The 15,835-nt window shown below is 34.2% G+C and overlaps 1 protein-coding gene across 1 annotated transcript in view; it reads left to right on the top strand.

Moving 5' to 3' along the window:
• The window catches only part of LOC122817287 (medium-chain acyl-CoA ligase ACSF2, mitochondrial-like), a 1,325,947-nt gene that overhangs the window by 398,398 nt on the left and 911,714 nt on the right, over positions 1 to 15,835 (top strand). Inside the window, exon 4 of the mRNA XM_044090513.1 lies at positions 14,281 to 14,334. Within this exon, the coding sequence (XP_043946448.1) occupies positions 14,281 to 14,334 (54 nt within the window). The remainder of the gene's footprint in view (positions 1 to 14,280; positions 14,335 to 15,835) is intronic.

Below are 15,835 nucleotides of genomic sequence, written 5' to 3'. Positions count from 1 at the left end.
ACAGGAAGAAATGGAAACAGATGATCTGATATGGTGACCACTAACGGGAACAGCCAAAAGAAGATGATGATATATATATATATATATATATATATATATATATATATATATATATATAGATATATATATATATATACATCAGCTTTGTAGGTCCAGATGATTTTAGAAGCAATCAAAGTCATGCAGTCACAGGTGTCCAAGCCAGGCACAAGGAAGCCACACAAAAATGTAGTTCTTTTAAAAGAGCAGGACGAAAGACTTTAATAAGGTTAAACCCTTAGGCAAATCAAATAAAAATGCAATAAGCTATTGACCAATATTTCACCCCTTGGAAGGATTGAATTAAGCTCTCTGCTCCCACCAGAGTGCAAAACCAACCCTTCTAATCTAAAACAAACTAGCTTTTAACTCAACTGCACTAACAAATGCTGTACAACAGAAGTAAGAATTCCTGCAATATTATGAATCCTTGGAAATAAGTTCACTAACCCTGAGAAATGTTGATATCACAAAAAAAACTTTGTAGAACTTACAAATATTTTTGCAGACTCAGAACAGTTTTGACAGTATCAGAGGAGGTTAGGAAATATCAAAATATTGTTAAAACACCAACCTAAGAGCAGTACAGTAACAAACAGATGGAGTCTCCTTAACAAGTGCAGGCTGAAAAACAGTAATAAATTCAACCAAATAAACAAATGCATCATGGAGGTGTTAAATATAACTGAAACAGAGCAAGTGCCAAAAATATATATACTTATATCAGCTTTGTAGCTCCAGATAATTTTAGAAGCAATCAAAGTTTTGCATTCACAGGTATCCAAGCCAGGGTCAAGGAAGCTCTAAATAAATGAGTACAATCACATAAATTGTAATTCTTTTATAAAAGCAGGATGAAAGAATTTTATAAGGTTAAACACTCAGGCTCATCAGATAAAAACACAATAAGCTATTGGATGTGTTGAATTTAGCTCTCTACTCCTACCAAAGTACAAAAGAATCCTTCCAACATAAAACAAACTGGATTTGACTCAGCTGTCGTAACATATGCTTTACTAGACAAGTAAGATTTCCTACAGTATCAGGAATCCTTGGAAATAAGTCAACTAAACCTGTGAAATGTTCTCAATACACAAAAACTTTGCAAAACATAGATATATTTTGGCAGACTCACTAAGAACACCTTTTTGCAGTATCAGAGGATGTTAGGAAACATCAGAATATTGTTAAACTAAGAGCTATACAGTAACAAACAGGAGGAGTTTGTTTAGCAGGTGCAAGTTGAAAATGAGTCACAAATTCAACCAAATAAATAAATGCAGCATGGAAATGTTAAGTATGACTGAAAAAGAGCAAGGGCATGAACCTATGTTTATATCAGTTTTGTAGTTCCAGATGATTTTAGAAGAAATCAAAGTCTTGCAGTCACAGGTGTCCAAACCAGGCACATAGAAGCTCTGAATAAATGAGCACAATCACACAAAAGTGCACTTCTTTTATACAAGCAGTATGAAAGACTTTTATAAAGTTAAATCCTCAGGCCAATCAGATAAAAACACAATAAACTATGGACCAGTAGTTTTCATCTTGGGTGGGTTGAATTTAGCTATCTGCTCCTACCATCCTACCAGTGTGCAAAAGATAATTTCCAATGTTAAAAATAAAACCTGTCTTTCAGCTCAAGTGCAGTAACAAATGCTTTTCAACAAAAGTAAGAATTCCTGCAATATCAGGAATCCTTGGAAATAAGTTCACTAACCCTGAGAAATGTCCACAACATAGAAAAACTTTCCAAAACTTAGTAACATTTTGGCAGACTCACTTACAACAGCATTTGCAGTATTACAGGACATTAGGAAATATCAGATTATTGTGAAAACAACATAAGAGCATTACATTAACAAACAGATGGAGTTGCTTTAACAAGTGCATTCTGAAAAACAGTGCTAAATTCAACCACATAAATAAATGCAGCACAGAAGTGTTAAATATCACTGAAACAGTTAGAATAAGTGTGAAAAAAAATCTATGTATATTAACTTTGTAGGTCCAGATGATTTTAGAAGCAAAGTCTTACAGTCACAGTTGTCCAAGCCATACTCAAGGAATCTTGGAATAAATGAACACAGTCACACAAAAATGTAATTCTTTAAACTCTCAGGCCAATCAGATAAAAACAGAATAAGCTATTAGCTAGTAGTTCCCACATTGGATGTGTTGAATTTAGCTTTCTGCTCCCACCAGAGTGCAAAATAACCTCTCCAGTGTAAAACAAACTGGCTTTGAGCTCACATGCAGTAACAAATACTTCTCAACAGAAGTAAGAATTCCTGGACTACCATGAATCCTTGGAAATAAGTTCACTAACTATGAGAAATATTCACAACAGCAAACCTCTCGATCAGTTAAACTAAGGGTGTCCGAACATTTGAGTGACATTAGATGTAAAAAATCATCCAACGCACTATACAAACACACACTTGTACATAATAAGGCCAAATTTCATTTTACAGTTATTGATAAAATTATTGGTGATAGAACCAATAAATGTGGCTGGCATAGAAAACTTGATATGAAAGAAAAGAAATGGATCACCAAACTTGGTGCATTATTTAGTCCAGGTTTGAATGAATATCTATAAATATATCTGGTCTAACACATTATATTATATTAAATTACATACATCACACATCTAACACATTTAATTTTGATATTATATTTTGATATGCAATATTTGATTGACATATACTTAATATCTGTGTATCTGATTTTGTATGTATGTTTGTATAATGATTAATATTAATGAGCTTGGTATTTTTATATTTAACCAATCAGCTTTTTCTGATGTGTATTTAAAAGCACTGCATAATGGACTCTACATCTATACACTGAAGAAGGCCATATTGAATTTGGGCCGAAACCGGTATGTTTGTGAGTTCTCATGCATTTTTGGTAGCTTATCAATAAACTACCATATTGAATTGTCCACCAGTTGCTGGCTTATTTCTTTTACTAAATATTCACAACACACAAAAACCAAGCAGTACAGTAACAAACAGGTGGAGTTCCCTTAAAAAGATCAGTATGAAAAAAAGTGATAAATGCAACAGAATAAACAAATGCAGTGAAGAAGTGTTAAATATCACTGAAACAGTTAGAGCAAGTGAAAATAAATATACTTATATCAGCTTTCTAGGTCCAGATGATTTTAGAATCTACCAAAACTTTGCAGTCACAGGTGTCCAAGATAGGCTCAAGAAAGCTCTGAATAACTGAGCACAATCACAAAAAATTCTGATTCTTTTATATGAGCAGAATGAAAAACTTTAATAAGGTTAAACTCTCAGACCAATCAGATAAAAACACAATAAGCTAACCACCAGTAGTTCCACCTTGGGTGGGTTGAATTTAGTTCTCTGCTCCTACCACAGTGCAAAAGTACCTTCAAATGTAAAACAAAACTGGCTTTGGTACAAGTGTTGTAACAATGCTTTACAGGAGAAGTAAGAATTTCTACAATATCAGGAATCCACGGAAATACGTTTGCTAACCCTGAGAAATGCTGACAATGCACAAACATTTTGCAAAACTTAGACATATTTTGGCAGACTCACTTGGAACAGCCTTTACAGTATTAAAGGAGGTTAGGAAATATCAGAATATTGTTAATACAACCTAAGAGCTATACAGTAATAAACAGATGGAGTTTCTTTAACAAGTGCAGGCTGAAAAAGAGTGATAAAGTCAACAAAATAAATAAATGCAGAATAGAAGTGTTAAATATCACTGAAACAGAGCAAATGCAAGAAATATACTTATACCAACTTTGCAGGTCCAGATGATTTTAGAAGAAATAAAAGTCTTGCAGTCTCAGGTATCCAAGACAGCCATAAGGAAGCTCAATAAATGAGCACAATCACACAAAAGTGTAATTCTTTTATATGATCAGAATGAAAGACTTTTATGCATTTAAAACCTCAGGCCAATCAGATAAAAGCTTAAAAAGCTATTGGCCAGTTGTTGCCACCTTGGATGAATTGAATTTAGCTCTCTGCTCCTACTAGAGTGCAAAAGAATCCTTACAATGGAAAACAAGATGGCTCTGAGCTCATGTGCAGTAACAAATGTGTTTCAACAGAAGTAGGAATTTCTGAACTACCAGAAATCCTTAGAAATAAGTTCACTTCTTTTTCTTTCTGCTTTTCCCAGTTAGGGGTCACCACAGCAGATCACCTGTCCACTCATGATTGGCAGTAGAGTTTTAGTGTCACATTGCCAGCCCGGCACCCAACCTTCCACAGAAGACGCACACACACACACACACACACACACACACACACACACACACACACACACACACACACACACACACACACACACACACACACACACACACACACATGTCTAGGGCCAATTTAGAGTGTCCAATCCACCTACAGCATGTCTTTGGGATGTGGGAGGAAACTGGAGCACCCGGAGGAAACCCACGTGACCACAGGGAGGACATGCAGACTCCACACAGAAAGCACCCCAGCTGAGGATCGAACCGGAGAACCTCTTACTGTGAGGCGGCAATGCTAATTGCTGCACCACCGTGGCTGCCCTCTTGGAAATAAGTTCACTAACTATGAAAAATGTTCACAATACACAAAAACTTAGAAAAACTCAGAATTGTTCTGGCAGACTCACTCAGAACAGCTTTCCTAGTATCAGAGGAGGATGTGAAATTTCAAAATATTGCTAAAACAACCTAAAAGCAGTACAGTAGCAAACAAATGGAGTTTCCTTAAAAAGGTCAGGCTGAAAAAGAGTAATTGCAACCAAATAAATAAATGCAGCATTAAAGTGTTAAATATCACTGAAATAGTTCAACCAAGTGCAAAAATATACACCAGGATGACCTCTTAGTTTTCATATTCTATTTTTATCATTCTTCTTCCTGTATCTCTCCTTCCTAAGGCTTATTGCCTCATTCATTACTTTTTACATTTTTCCTCTTCTCCCTTCAATCTCATGTCCAGTTTATCTCACTGTTTCTTTTATACTACTGCCTTAATTTCTGCTAAAGATATCACTAAACCACAAGTAAGAAATATGTTAATATCTATTTCTAAAGCCTGCTGTCAAAGACCATCTATTAAGATGTATTATTTTTGGACTTAAATCATACTGCATCATTTGTACCACTGTTATTGTGTTCATCTCAATTTAATAGATATCGTTAACTCTTTCTGTCTCTTACTACATAACAATTCAATATGTATACTGTAACCTATTGTTTTATAATTTTTGTTCTATGCACATTTGATTCTGTAAATGTAATTTGGAACTTTTGTCCCCAGGCCTCCACTGAAAGCAGGCCTTTTTGGCTCAGTCAGATACTCCTGGTAAACAAATGTTAAATAAATAAGTAAATGAATGAATACTTATATCAGCTTTGTAGGTCCAGATGATTTTAGAAAAAAACAAAGTCTTGCAGTCACAGGTGTCTAAGCCAGGCACAATGAAGCTCTGCATAAATGAGCACAATCACTCAGAAATGGAATTTTATTATATAAGCAGGATGAAAGAATTTTATAAGGTGAAACTTTCATTCCAGTCAGATGAAAACACAATAAGTTATCAACCACTAGTTCCCACCTTGGATGGGTTGAATTTAGCTTTCTCCTCCCACCAGACTGTAATAGAACCCTTCCAGTGTAAAACAAACTGACTTTGAGCTTAAATGCAGAAACAAATGCTTTAGAAACATAAGTAAGAATTCCTGAAATATCAGGAAGCCTTGGAAAAAAGTTCACTAACTCTGAGAAATGGCCGCAACACACAAAATGTTTGCAAAACTCTGAAATATTTGTCAGACTCGTTCACAACAGCTTTTGCAGTATTGGATGAGGTTAAGAAATGGCTAAATATTGTTAAAACCATCAAAGAGCAGTACAGTAACCGACAGATGGAATTTCTTTAACAAGTGTAGGCTGAAAAACAGTGATAAATTCAGACAAATAAATGCAGCACTGAAGTGTTAAATATGACTAAACAGTTACAGCAACTGCAAAAAAATATACTTATATCAGCTTTGTATGTCCAGATGATTTTACAAGCAGTCATAGTCTTGCAGTCACAGGTGTCCAAGGCAGGCACAAGGAAGCTCTGAATAAATGAGCACAGTCACACAAAAATATAATTTGATTAAGTGAGCAGGGTGAAGGAATTTTCTAAAGTGAAACGTTCAGGCCAATCAGAAGAAAAAACACAATAAGCTATTGACCATTACTTCCCACATTGGAGGTTTTGAATTTAGCACTCTCCTCCCACCAAAGTGCAAAAGAACCCTTTCAAAGTAAAACTAACTAGCTTTGAGCTCAAGTGCTCTAACAAATGCTTTACAACAAAAGAAAAATTTACTGCAATATTGGGAATCATTGGAAATAAGTTCAGTAGCCCTGAGAAATGTTTACAACACACATAAACTTTGCAGTACTTAAAATATTTTCACACACTTAGTCATAACAGCTTTTGCAGTATCAGAGTAGATTAAGAAATACCAGAATATTGTTAAAACACCAACCTAAGAGCAGTACACTAATAAACAGGTAGAGTTTCCTTAAGAGTTTCCTTAAAAAGTGCAGTCTGAAAAACAGTGACAAATTCAACAAAATAAAAAAATGCAGCAAAGAAGGGTTAAATACCACTGAAACATTTAGAGCAAGTGCAAAAAAAAAACACATATATCAGCTTTGTAGGTCCAGATGATTTTAGAAGAAATCAAAGTCTTATAGTCACAGGTGTCTAAGGCAGGCACAAGGAAGCTCTGAGTAAATGAGCACAATCAATCAAAAATAGAATTCTATTACATGAGCTGGATGAAAGTCTTTTATAAGGTTAAACTTTCAGGCCAATCAGATGAAAGCACAATAAGCTACCATCCAGTAGCTCCCACCTTGGATATGTTGAATTTAGCTCTCTGCTCCCTCCAGAGTGAAAAAGAGCCCTTCCAATGTAAAGCAAACTGATTCTGAGCTTACATGCAGCAACAATTGCATTAGAACAGAAGTAAGAATCATGCAATATCAGGAATGCTTGGAAAAAGTTCACTAACTCTGAGAAATGTTCCCAACATAAAATGTTTGCAAAACTTAGAAATATTTATCAGACTCACTCAGAACAGCTTTTGCAGTATTGGAGGAGGTTAGGAACTATCAGACTATCGTTAAAAGAATCTAATAGCAATACAGTAACCAACAGATGGAGTATCCTTACCAAGTGGAGGCTGAAAAACAGTCATACATTCTGCCACATAAATAAATGCACTGCATAAATGTTAAATATCACCAAAACAGTTAGAGCAAGTGCAAAAAACTATACTTACATCAGCTTTGTAGGGCCAGATGATCTTAGAAGAAATCAACGTCTTGCAGACACAGATGTCCAAGCCAAGTGCAAAGAAGATGTGAATAAATGAGCACAATTACACAAAAGTTTAACTCTTTTATATGAGCAGGATGAAAGACCTTTATAAGGTTCTACCCTCAGGCCAATGAGATAAAAACATAATAAAATACTGGCCAGTATTTCACACCTTGGATGGGTTTAATTTGGACCTCTGCTAACACCAGAGTGCAAATGAACCCTTTCAATGTCAAGCAAACTGCCTTTGAGCTGAAGTGCAGTAACAGAAGAAACAATTCCTGCAGTATCAGGAATCCTTGGAAATAAGTTTACTAACCCTGAATAATGTTCACAACGCACAAAAACTGTATAAACCTTAGAAATATTTGGCAGACTCAGTCAGAACACATTTGCATTATCACAGGAGGTTAGAAATACCAGAATATTGCTAAAACCACCTAAGAGCAGTACAATGACAAACGGAGTTTCTTCTAAAAGTGCAGGCTGAAAAACAGTAATAATATCAGACAAATAAATAAATGCAGCACAAAAGTTTAAATCTCATTTAGATAGAACAAGTGCAAAAATAAACTTATATCAGCTTTGTAAGTCCAGATGATTTTAGAATTAATCAGTCTTGCAGTCATAGGTGTCCAAGTCAGGCACAAGGATGCTCAGAATATATGAGTGCAATCACACAAAAATGTTATTTGTTAATATGAGCAGTATGAAAGACTTTTATAAAGTTAAACCCTGTGGCTAATCAGATAGAAATGCAATGCGCTATTGACCAGTACTTCCCACCTTGGATGAGTTGGATTCAGCTCTCTCTTCCCACCAGAGTGTTAAGAACCCTTTGAATGTAATACAAACTCATTTTGGCTTGTGTTTTAACAAATGCTTTAAAAGTGAGGTAAGAATTCCTACAATATCAGGAACCCTTGGAAATAAGTTTGTTAATACTGAAAATGTTCACAACACACAGCAAAACCTAGACATATTTTGGCAGACTCACCCTGAACAGCTTTTACAGTATCTGAGAAAGTTAGGAAATGTCAGATTATTGTTAAAACAACTTAAGAGTTATATAGTAACAAACAGATGGAGTTTCTTTAACAAGTGCAGGCTGAAAAGAGTGATAAATTCAACCAAATAAATAAATGCTGCATGGAAGTGTTAAAATCATTGAACCAGTTAGAGCAGTGCAAAAAATATATTTATATCAGTTTTGTAGGACCAGATGATTTTAGAAGAAATCAAAGTCTTGCAGTCACAGGGGTTCAGGCCAGGCACAAGAAAGCCCTGAATGAATTAATGAGTATAATCAAGCAAAAGTGTAATTCTTTTATACGTGCTGGATGAAAGACCTATACAAGTTTAAACCCTCAGGTCAGTCAAATAAAAACACAATAAGATATTGACCAGTAGAACCCTTCCAGAGTAAAACAAATTGAGTTTGAGCTCACATGCAGTAACAAATAGTTTTCAACAGAAGGAAGAACTCCTGGAATATCAGGAATCCTTGGAAATAAGTTCACTAACCATGAGAAATGTCCACAACACAAAAAACTTTGCAAAACCTTGTAATATTTTGGCAGACTCACTCAGAACAGCTTTAGCAGTATCATAGGAGGTTAAGAATATCAGAATGCTATTAAAACAGCCTAAGCCCAGTACATTAACAAACACATGGAGTTTCTTTAACAAGTGCATGCTAAAAAGTAATACGTTCAACCAAATAAATAAATGTGACACATAATTGTTACATATCACTGAAACAGAGCAGGTGGAAAAATATACTTATATCAGCTCTGCAGTTCAAGATGATTTTATAAGCAATAAAAGTCTTGCAGTCACATGTGTCTAAGACAGGTACAAGGAAGTTCTGAATATATTAGCACAACCAGACTAAAATGGAATTTGATTATGTAAGCAGGATGAAAGACTTTGCTAAGGTTAGACTTTCAGCTAAATCAGATAAAGACACAATAAGCTATTGAATGCTACTTCACACTTGGATTTGTTGAATTTAGCTCTTTGTTCCCACCAGAGTGCAAAAGAACCCTTCCATTCTCAAACAAACTTGCTTTGAGCTTAAGTGCAGTAACAAATGCTTTTCAATTGAAGTAAGAATCCATGCTATATCAGGAATCCTTGGAGATAAGTTCACTAACCTAAGAAATGTTCACAATGAACAAAAACATAGAAATACTTTGGTAGGCTCATGCAGAACACATTTTGCAGTATCACAAGAGGTTAGAAAATATCAAAATGTTGTTAAAAGAACTTATGAGTAGTACAGTAACAAATAGATGGAGTTTCTTTAACAATTGCAGGATAAAAAACAGTGTTACATTCAACAAAGTAAGTAAATGCAAAACAAAAGTGTCAAATAACACTGAAACACAGCAAGTGAAAAAAATATATCAGCTTTGTAGGTCCAGGTGATTTTACAACCAAAGTCTTCCATTCACAGATGTCCGAGTCAGACAAAATGAAGCTCTGAATAAATGAGCTGTCACTCAAAATGGAATTCTATTATATGAGCAGGATGAAAGATTTTATAAGGTTAAACTTTTGGGCCAACCAAATAAAAACAAAATAGATATTGACCAGTAGAACCCTTCCAATGTGAAACAAACTGGCTCTGAGCTCACATGCAGTAACAATTGCTTTTCAACAGAAGTGAGAATTCCTGGAATATCAGTAATCCTTGGAAATAAGTTAATTAACAAAGAGAAATGTTCATAACACAAAAAAAAAAACTTTGCAAAAGTTAGAAATATTTTGGCAGACTCACTTAAAAAAACGTTTGCAGTATCACAGGAGGTTAGGAATAGCAGAATATTGTTAAAACAACCTAAGAGCAGTACAGTAACAAACAGATGAAGTTTATTTAACAAGTTTTGGCTAAAAACCTAATAAATTCAACCAAATAAATAAATACCGCATGGAAGTGTTAACCATCACTGAATCATTAGAGCAAGTGCATAAAATATATTTATATCTGCTCTGCAGTTCCAGATGATTTTATAAGCAATCAAAGTCTTGCAGTCACAGGTGTCCAAACCAGGCACAAGGAATGTCTGAATAAATAAGTGCAACCACACCAAATGGAATTCTATTATTTGAGCATGATGAAAGACTTTTATGAGGTTAAACTTTCAGGGCAATAAGATAAAATCCCAATAAACTATTGACCACTAGTTCACAACTTGGATTGGTTGAATTTAGCTCTATGCTCCCACCAGAGTGCAAAAGAATCCTTACAATGTTAAAGTGGCTTTGAGCTCAGGTGCAGTAATAAAATGCTTTTTAATAGAAGTAAGAATTTGTGCTGCATCAGGAATCCTAGGAAATAAGTTCACTAACACTGATAAATGTTGACAACAAACAAAAACTTTGCAAAACCTTAAAAATATTTTATAGGCTCACGTAGAACACCTTTTGCAGTACCACAGGAGGTCAGGAAATATCAGAATATTGTTAAAAGAACTTAACAATTGTGGGCTAAAAAAGTGATGAATTCAACCAAATAAATAAATGCAGTACAGAAGCATCAAATATCAATGAAACAGTTAGAGCAAGTGAAAAAATATACTTATAATATCAGCTTTGTAGTTCCAGATGATTTTAGAAGAAATCAAAGTCTTGCAGCACAGGTGTCCAAGCCAGGCACAAGAAAACTCTGATTAAATGTGCACAGTCAAACACAATTGTAATTCTTTTATACAAGAAGGATGAAAGACTTTTATAAGGTTAAACCCTCAGGCCACTCATATAAAAACAAAACAGATATTGATCAGTAGAATCCTTCCAATGTAAAACAAACTGGCTTTGAGCTCACATGCAGTAACAAATGATTTTGAACAAAAGGAATAATTCCTGGAATATCAGGGATCCTTGGAAATAAGTTAACTAGCCATGAAAAATGTCCACAACACAAAAAACTTTGCAAAACTTAGAAATATTTTGGCAGACTTACTCAGAACAGCGTTTGCAGTATCACATTTTATGGATATCAGAATATTGTTAAAACAACCTAAGAGCAGTACAATAACAAGCACGTAGAGTTTCTTTAACAAGTGCAGGCTAAAAACGTGATCAATTCAAACAAATAAATAAATGCAACACATAAGTGTTACACATCACTGAAACAGAACAAGAGAAAAATATACTTAAATCAGTTCTGTAGTTCCAGATGATTTTATAAGCAATGTTTGGCAGTCACAGTTGTCCAAGTCAGGCACAAGGAAGCTCTGAATAAATGAGCACAATCACACAAAAATAGAATTCTATTATATGATCAGGATGAAAGACTTTCATAAGGTTGAACTTTCAGCCAAATCAGATAAAAACACAATAGGCTATTGAATAGTAGTTCACACCTTGGGTTAATTGAATTTAGCTCGCTGTTACCACCAGAATGCAAAATAACCTTTCTAATGTAAAATAAACTGGCTTTGAGTTCAAGTGCAGTAACAAATACATTTCAATAGAAGTAAGAATTCTTGCTACATCAGGAATCCTTGGAAATAAGTTTACTATCCCTGAGAAATGTTTACAACAAACAAAATCTTTGAAAATCTTAGAAATACTTTGGTAGGCTCACTCAGAACACATTTTGCAGTATCACAAGAGGTAATGAAACATCAGAATATTGTTAAAAGAAATTATGAGTAGTACAGTAACAAACAGATGGAGTTTCTTTAAGAAGTGCAGACTGAAAAACAGTGATATATTCAACCAAATAAATAAATTTAACACAGAAGTGTCAAATATCAGTGAAACAAAGCAAGAGCAATATATATATATCAGCTTGAAGATCCAGATCATTTTAGAAGCAACCAAAGTCTTGCAGTCACAGTTATCCAAGCCAGGCACAAGGAAGCTCTGAATAAGTGAGCCAAGAGTTAATGCCAGGCTAATTATTCTTTTTGGCTATTCCAAGACTAGCCAATAATGCTATGTGAGAATCAAACTTTTCACATTGTGGCTATAAGGTAAACACCTTAACCACTATGTCAACCTCCCACCCTAGCAAATACTAGATAATCCATCATCAGACTACTATGTGCCTAGCTAATAACCAGTGATCAAAGGTAAGAATTAAACCTTGTATTTTGTGTTTGGTAGGTAGACACCTTAACTTTAAACCAAACCCCAACCCAATAAAACAAAATTATTTTTCATGTACATTCAGTGGTAAGTACTAGGCTAGCTGCCCTTTTGAGCTATTTTAGGCCTAGACAATTTTCCTTTCAAAGGTGAGAACCAAATCCTGTACCATGTGACTGAGAAGTAAACACTTTAAAATTATACCAAGCCCAGACCCATAGTAAGCTGGTAATATTGCAATAAGAAATTACTGTCGAACTGGCAACAAGTTCAAAGTTACTAGGCATCTCAACCAAAGAAGGACACACTCAGGAATGCAGCACCCCCATCATCCCTTAAAGGGCACTACAATATCAGCACTCCATCTACATGATTTTGGAATAGAACCCACAGTCTACTGCATCAAAAGAAAGTAAGCTCCTATTGTGCTGCTAATATGTTTTTTTGTTGTTGTTGTTGTTCATGTGGGGAAAACTGAATGCACATTACTTAAGAGAATATATGAACACTTATATGATATGAGTAGAGTGAATATCAGCAATACTCTCCAAACCCTCTACAACTAGTGATGACTTCACTTCATTTAAATTTATGATTTTGGAGAGGATCTTAAAAAAATCCAAGGGCTGTTTTCTTTGAAAAAAACACTACCAAGTATTGTGAACTTTTTGGCATCTTACAACTTAGGCTAAATGCTTCATTATTCCCAGGGTGAAGTGAACATGTGTCTATTATTCCAGTGTTATAAATATGTGCTGCTAAATTATGATTTGAAGTCATATATTTTTATATATTCGTTTTAGTTTTATGTTGTGCTCAGTTTTGATAGTTGAATGTGGATTTGAGACTATTTTAATGTAATTTTATAATGCTGTCAACTAATGGTTGTGTTTAAATCAAGTACCGATTATGTTACTAATTGAAGTCATAGAGGATTATACAGTCATGACAGACTTATATATATTAGATTAAATTCCATTTTTTTCTTGTTTTGATGAAGTCCATGTGTATATTGTTGGATAAAAAAAAGATTAAAATGTATGCATTTTCAAAATTTATTTGGAGTGTTTTTTTCATTTATTTTTTGTGTTTTTGACCTTTGGTGGAACAGTAATCTCTTAATGAGTTTATTAAATGAAACTTAGTCAATGAATTCAGCTAACAAAGCTAAACAAAAATCTCACTAAACTACTAAGCTGCTTCAAAAAAATTAACCAATATTGCACAAAATAAATACATAAAAACGAATCAGAACTAGACAAGAAGATTACCAAAAATGCATTTCATTCATAATACCAAAGAAAAATCACATGTAAACTTTTCAGCAGAAACCTAGGCAATTAACAAAGGTAATGCAGCAAAGCTTTCTGAAGTCAATGGAAAGTATAACTCTAGTGTAAAAGAACAAAGATAGAAGAATAAATGGAATACATAGGTTCATAGGTTGCTATTAGGCTAACAACCACTAGTGCCCTTACAAGCCCAGCCATACCCCTTAAACCATGTGTGCCCCAAATATCATGTGGTGGGGTGTCATGTTAGTAGGCAGGTAGCTAAGGATTGTGGGGGGGTAGTTAGAATAACACTTTTCTTATTGATGGCCTCAGTCCATAAGGCTGAGTCTCTAAACTGGGTCATTGCTAAAGATTAAAACTGCATCTGTTACATTGGTTAAAGTCATTTTAAAATTGTTAAGGTAATCACTGAAAACTAGTGGCTTCGGAATATCTGTGTCTTCATAGATCATAGTAATAATTTTGTATTTTCTTCCAGGTCACAGTAAACCCAGCATATCAATCCCAAGAACTTGAATACATTCTGAAAAAGGTAAGCAGACTATTGTTTAGCCTTCACAAAAGTTTGCTCATCAGAATCATTCGACTTTAACACAAGATAAAAATAATTAGAAATGCATTTTCTAAAAAAAATAATTTGTTAAGTGTAAATCTGGTGTTGTACCATTTCTTGTAATCCTTGGCCAGCAAAACTAAAATTACAATGAGATTAAAGTAAAGAGAAAATTTTGTGATTGAGAAAGCACAACATTCATAAGTCATGTTTATACAGTGCACTAGTCATTTTCCTATTTTTGTACATTTTTCACTCACTCACTTGAGTTATAGTGTAAATTACCATAATAATGCAAAGTTCTATTTCTTGCTTAGTATAAACACAGAACTATGAAAAGGGAAAGCACCCACAGAAATCTATTAAAAGTAAGTTATACAGGACCAAACAAACCACACACGAAAACTAAAACTGGTAAAAACAGGCACAGCGGGAAACCATAAAAGCCAGCAAAAAATAAATACTGTCACACCAATACGGAATAAAATAAAGAAAAAAACTTTAATGTGAGCGCTTTCGGCAAGCACATTAACTTGCCTTCTTCAGACAAATAGTTGTAAAACAGTTTTGGTTCTCCTTATATCCTGTTAAGCTGAGTAAGTTGATGAGTCAGCCTACTTAACAAGCAGGAAAATGTTAAAGTAGCCTTGCCACTCAACATCAAATAAACCATAAGTTACTATATAAATCTTATTCTCATAAAGGAATATATGTCAGACACAAATAAATATTATAAACACATGACAATGTTTCAACAAAATTACCAAATTATTAACTAAAAACTATGAATTTAACAATGTATGAATATATATGTATATGAATGTATAAATATGGTAAGTGAAACCATAAATAAAAATTAACGTAAACAGTAAATCCAAAAATCTATCTAAGTGAACTAGGAATGTATATGTATGTGTAAACCCTTTAATATCATTGTTTAAGGGCCAAATATCTCAACATACATTTGATAGAAAGGCTCTCATTCAAACCCGGAAAGACTTGTGGTCTAGTCTTGATCTGCCATATAAGTTCATCAATTTCCAAAAGGACTTGCCATGGTCCTCAACTAATGTTGATGCTCCTATGTTGTAAAACTGCAAATTTGAAAGCATGATCAGGGTAGTCTAAAATGTGTTTGGCCAGTGCATTGTTAGAGTCATTCCTACTTATAGCATAACAATGTTCATAAATACAGTGTTTTAGTTTCGTTTCCATTTTGCCAATGTAGAATGCATCGCATGACGTGCACAAAGACACATATATAACACCTTTAGACTCACAATTATATCTATAATTCATTTTATATATCTTGTTATTGATGAAAATTTGCTTGGTCACAAAAATATGTTTACAGTATGAACATGAACCACACTTAAACATTCCTTTGGTTCTATGTGTACTGTCTCTTTTCCTCTCTAGGAACGATTTTAAATTCTGACCTCGCCTATAAGTTATTTTAGGCCTAACCCCTAGTGCTTTA

Source organism: Protopterus annectens, chromosome 12.part0 (genome assembly GCF_019279795.1).
Source record: "Protopterus annectens isolate FY-2018-M chromosome 12.part0, PAN1.0, whole genome shotgun sequence".
Classification (NCBI taxonomy): domain Eukaryota; kingdom Metazoa; phylum Chordata; order Ceratodontiformes; family Protopteridae; genus Protopterus; species Protopterus annectens.
The sequence above is the reverse complement of the archived record's forward strand: the minus strand, read 5'-3'. Positions and strand labels throughout refer to the sequence as shown.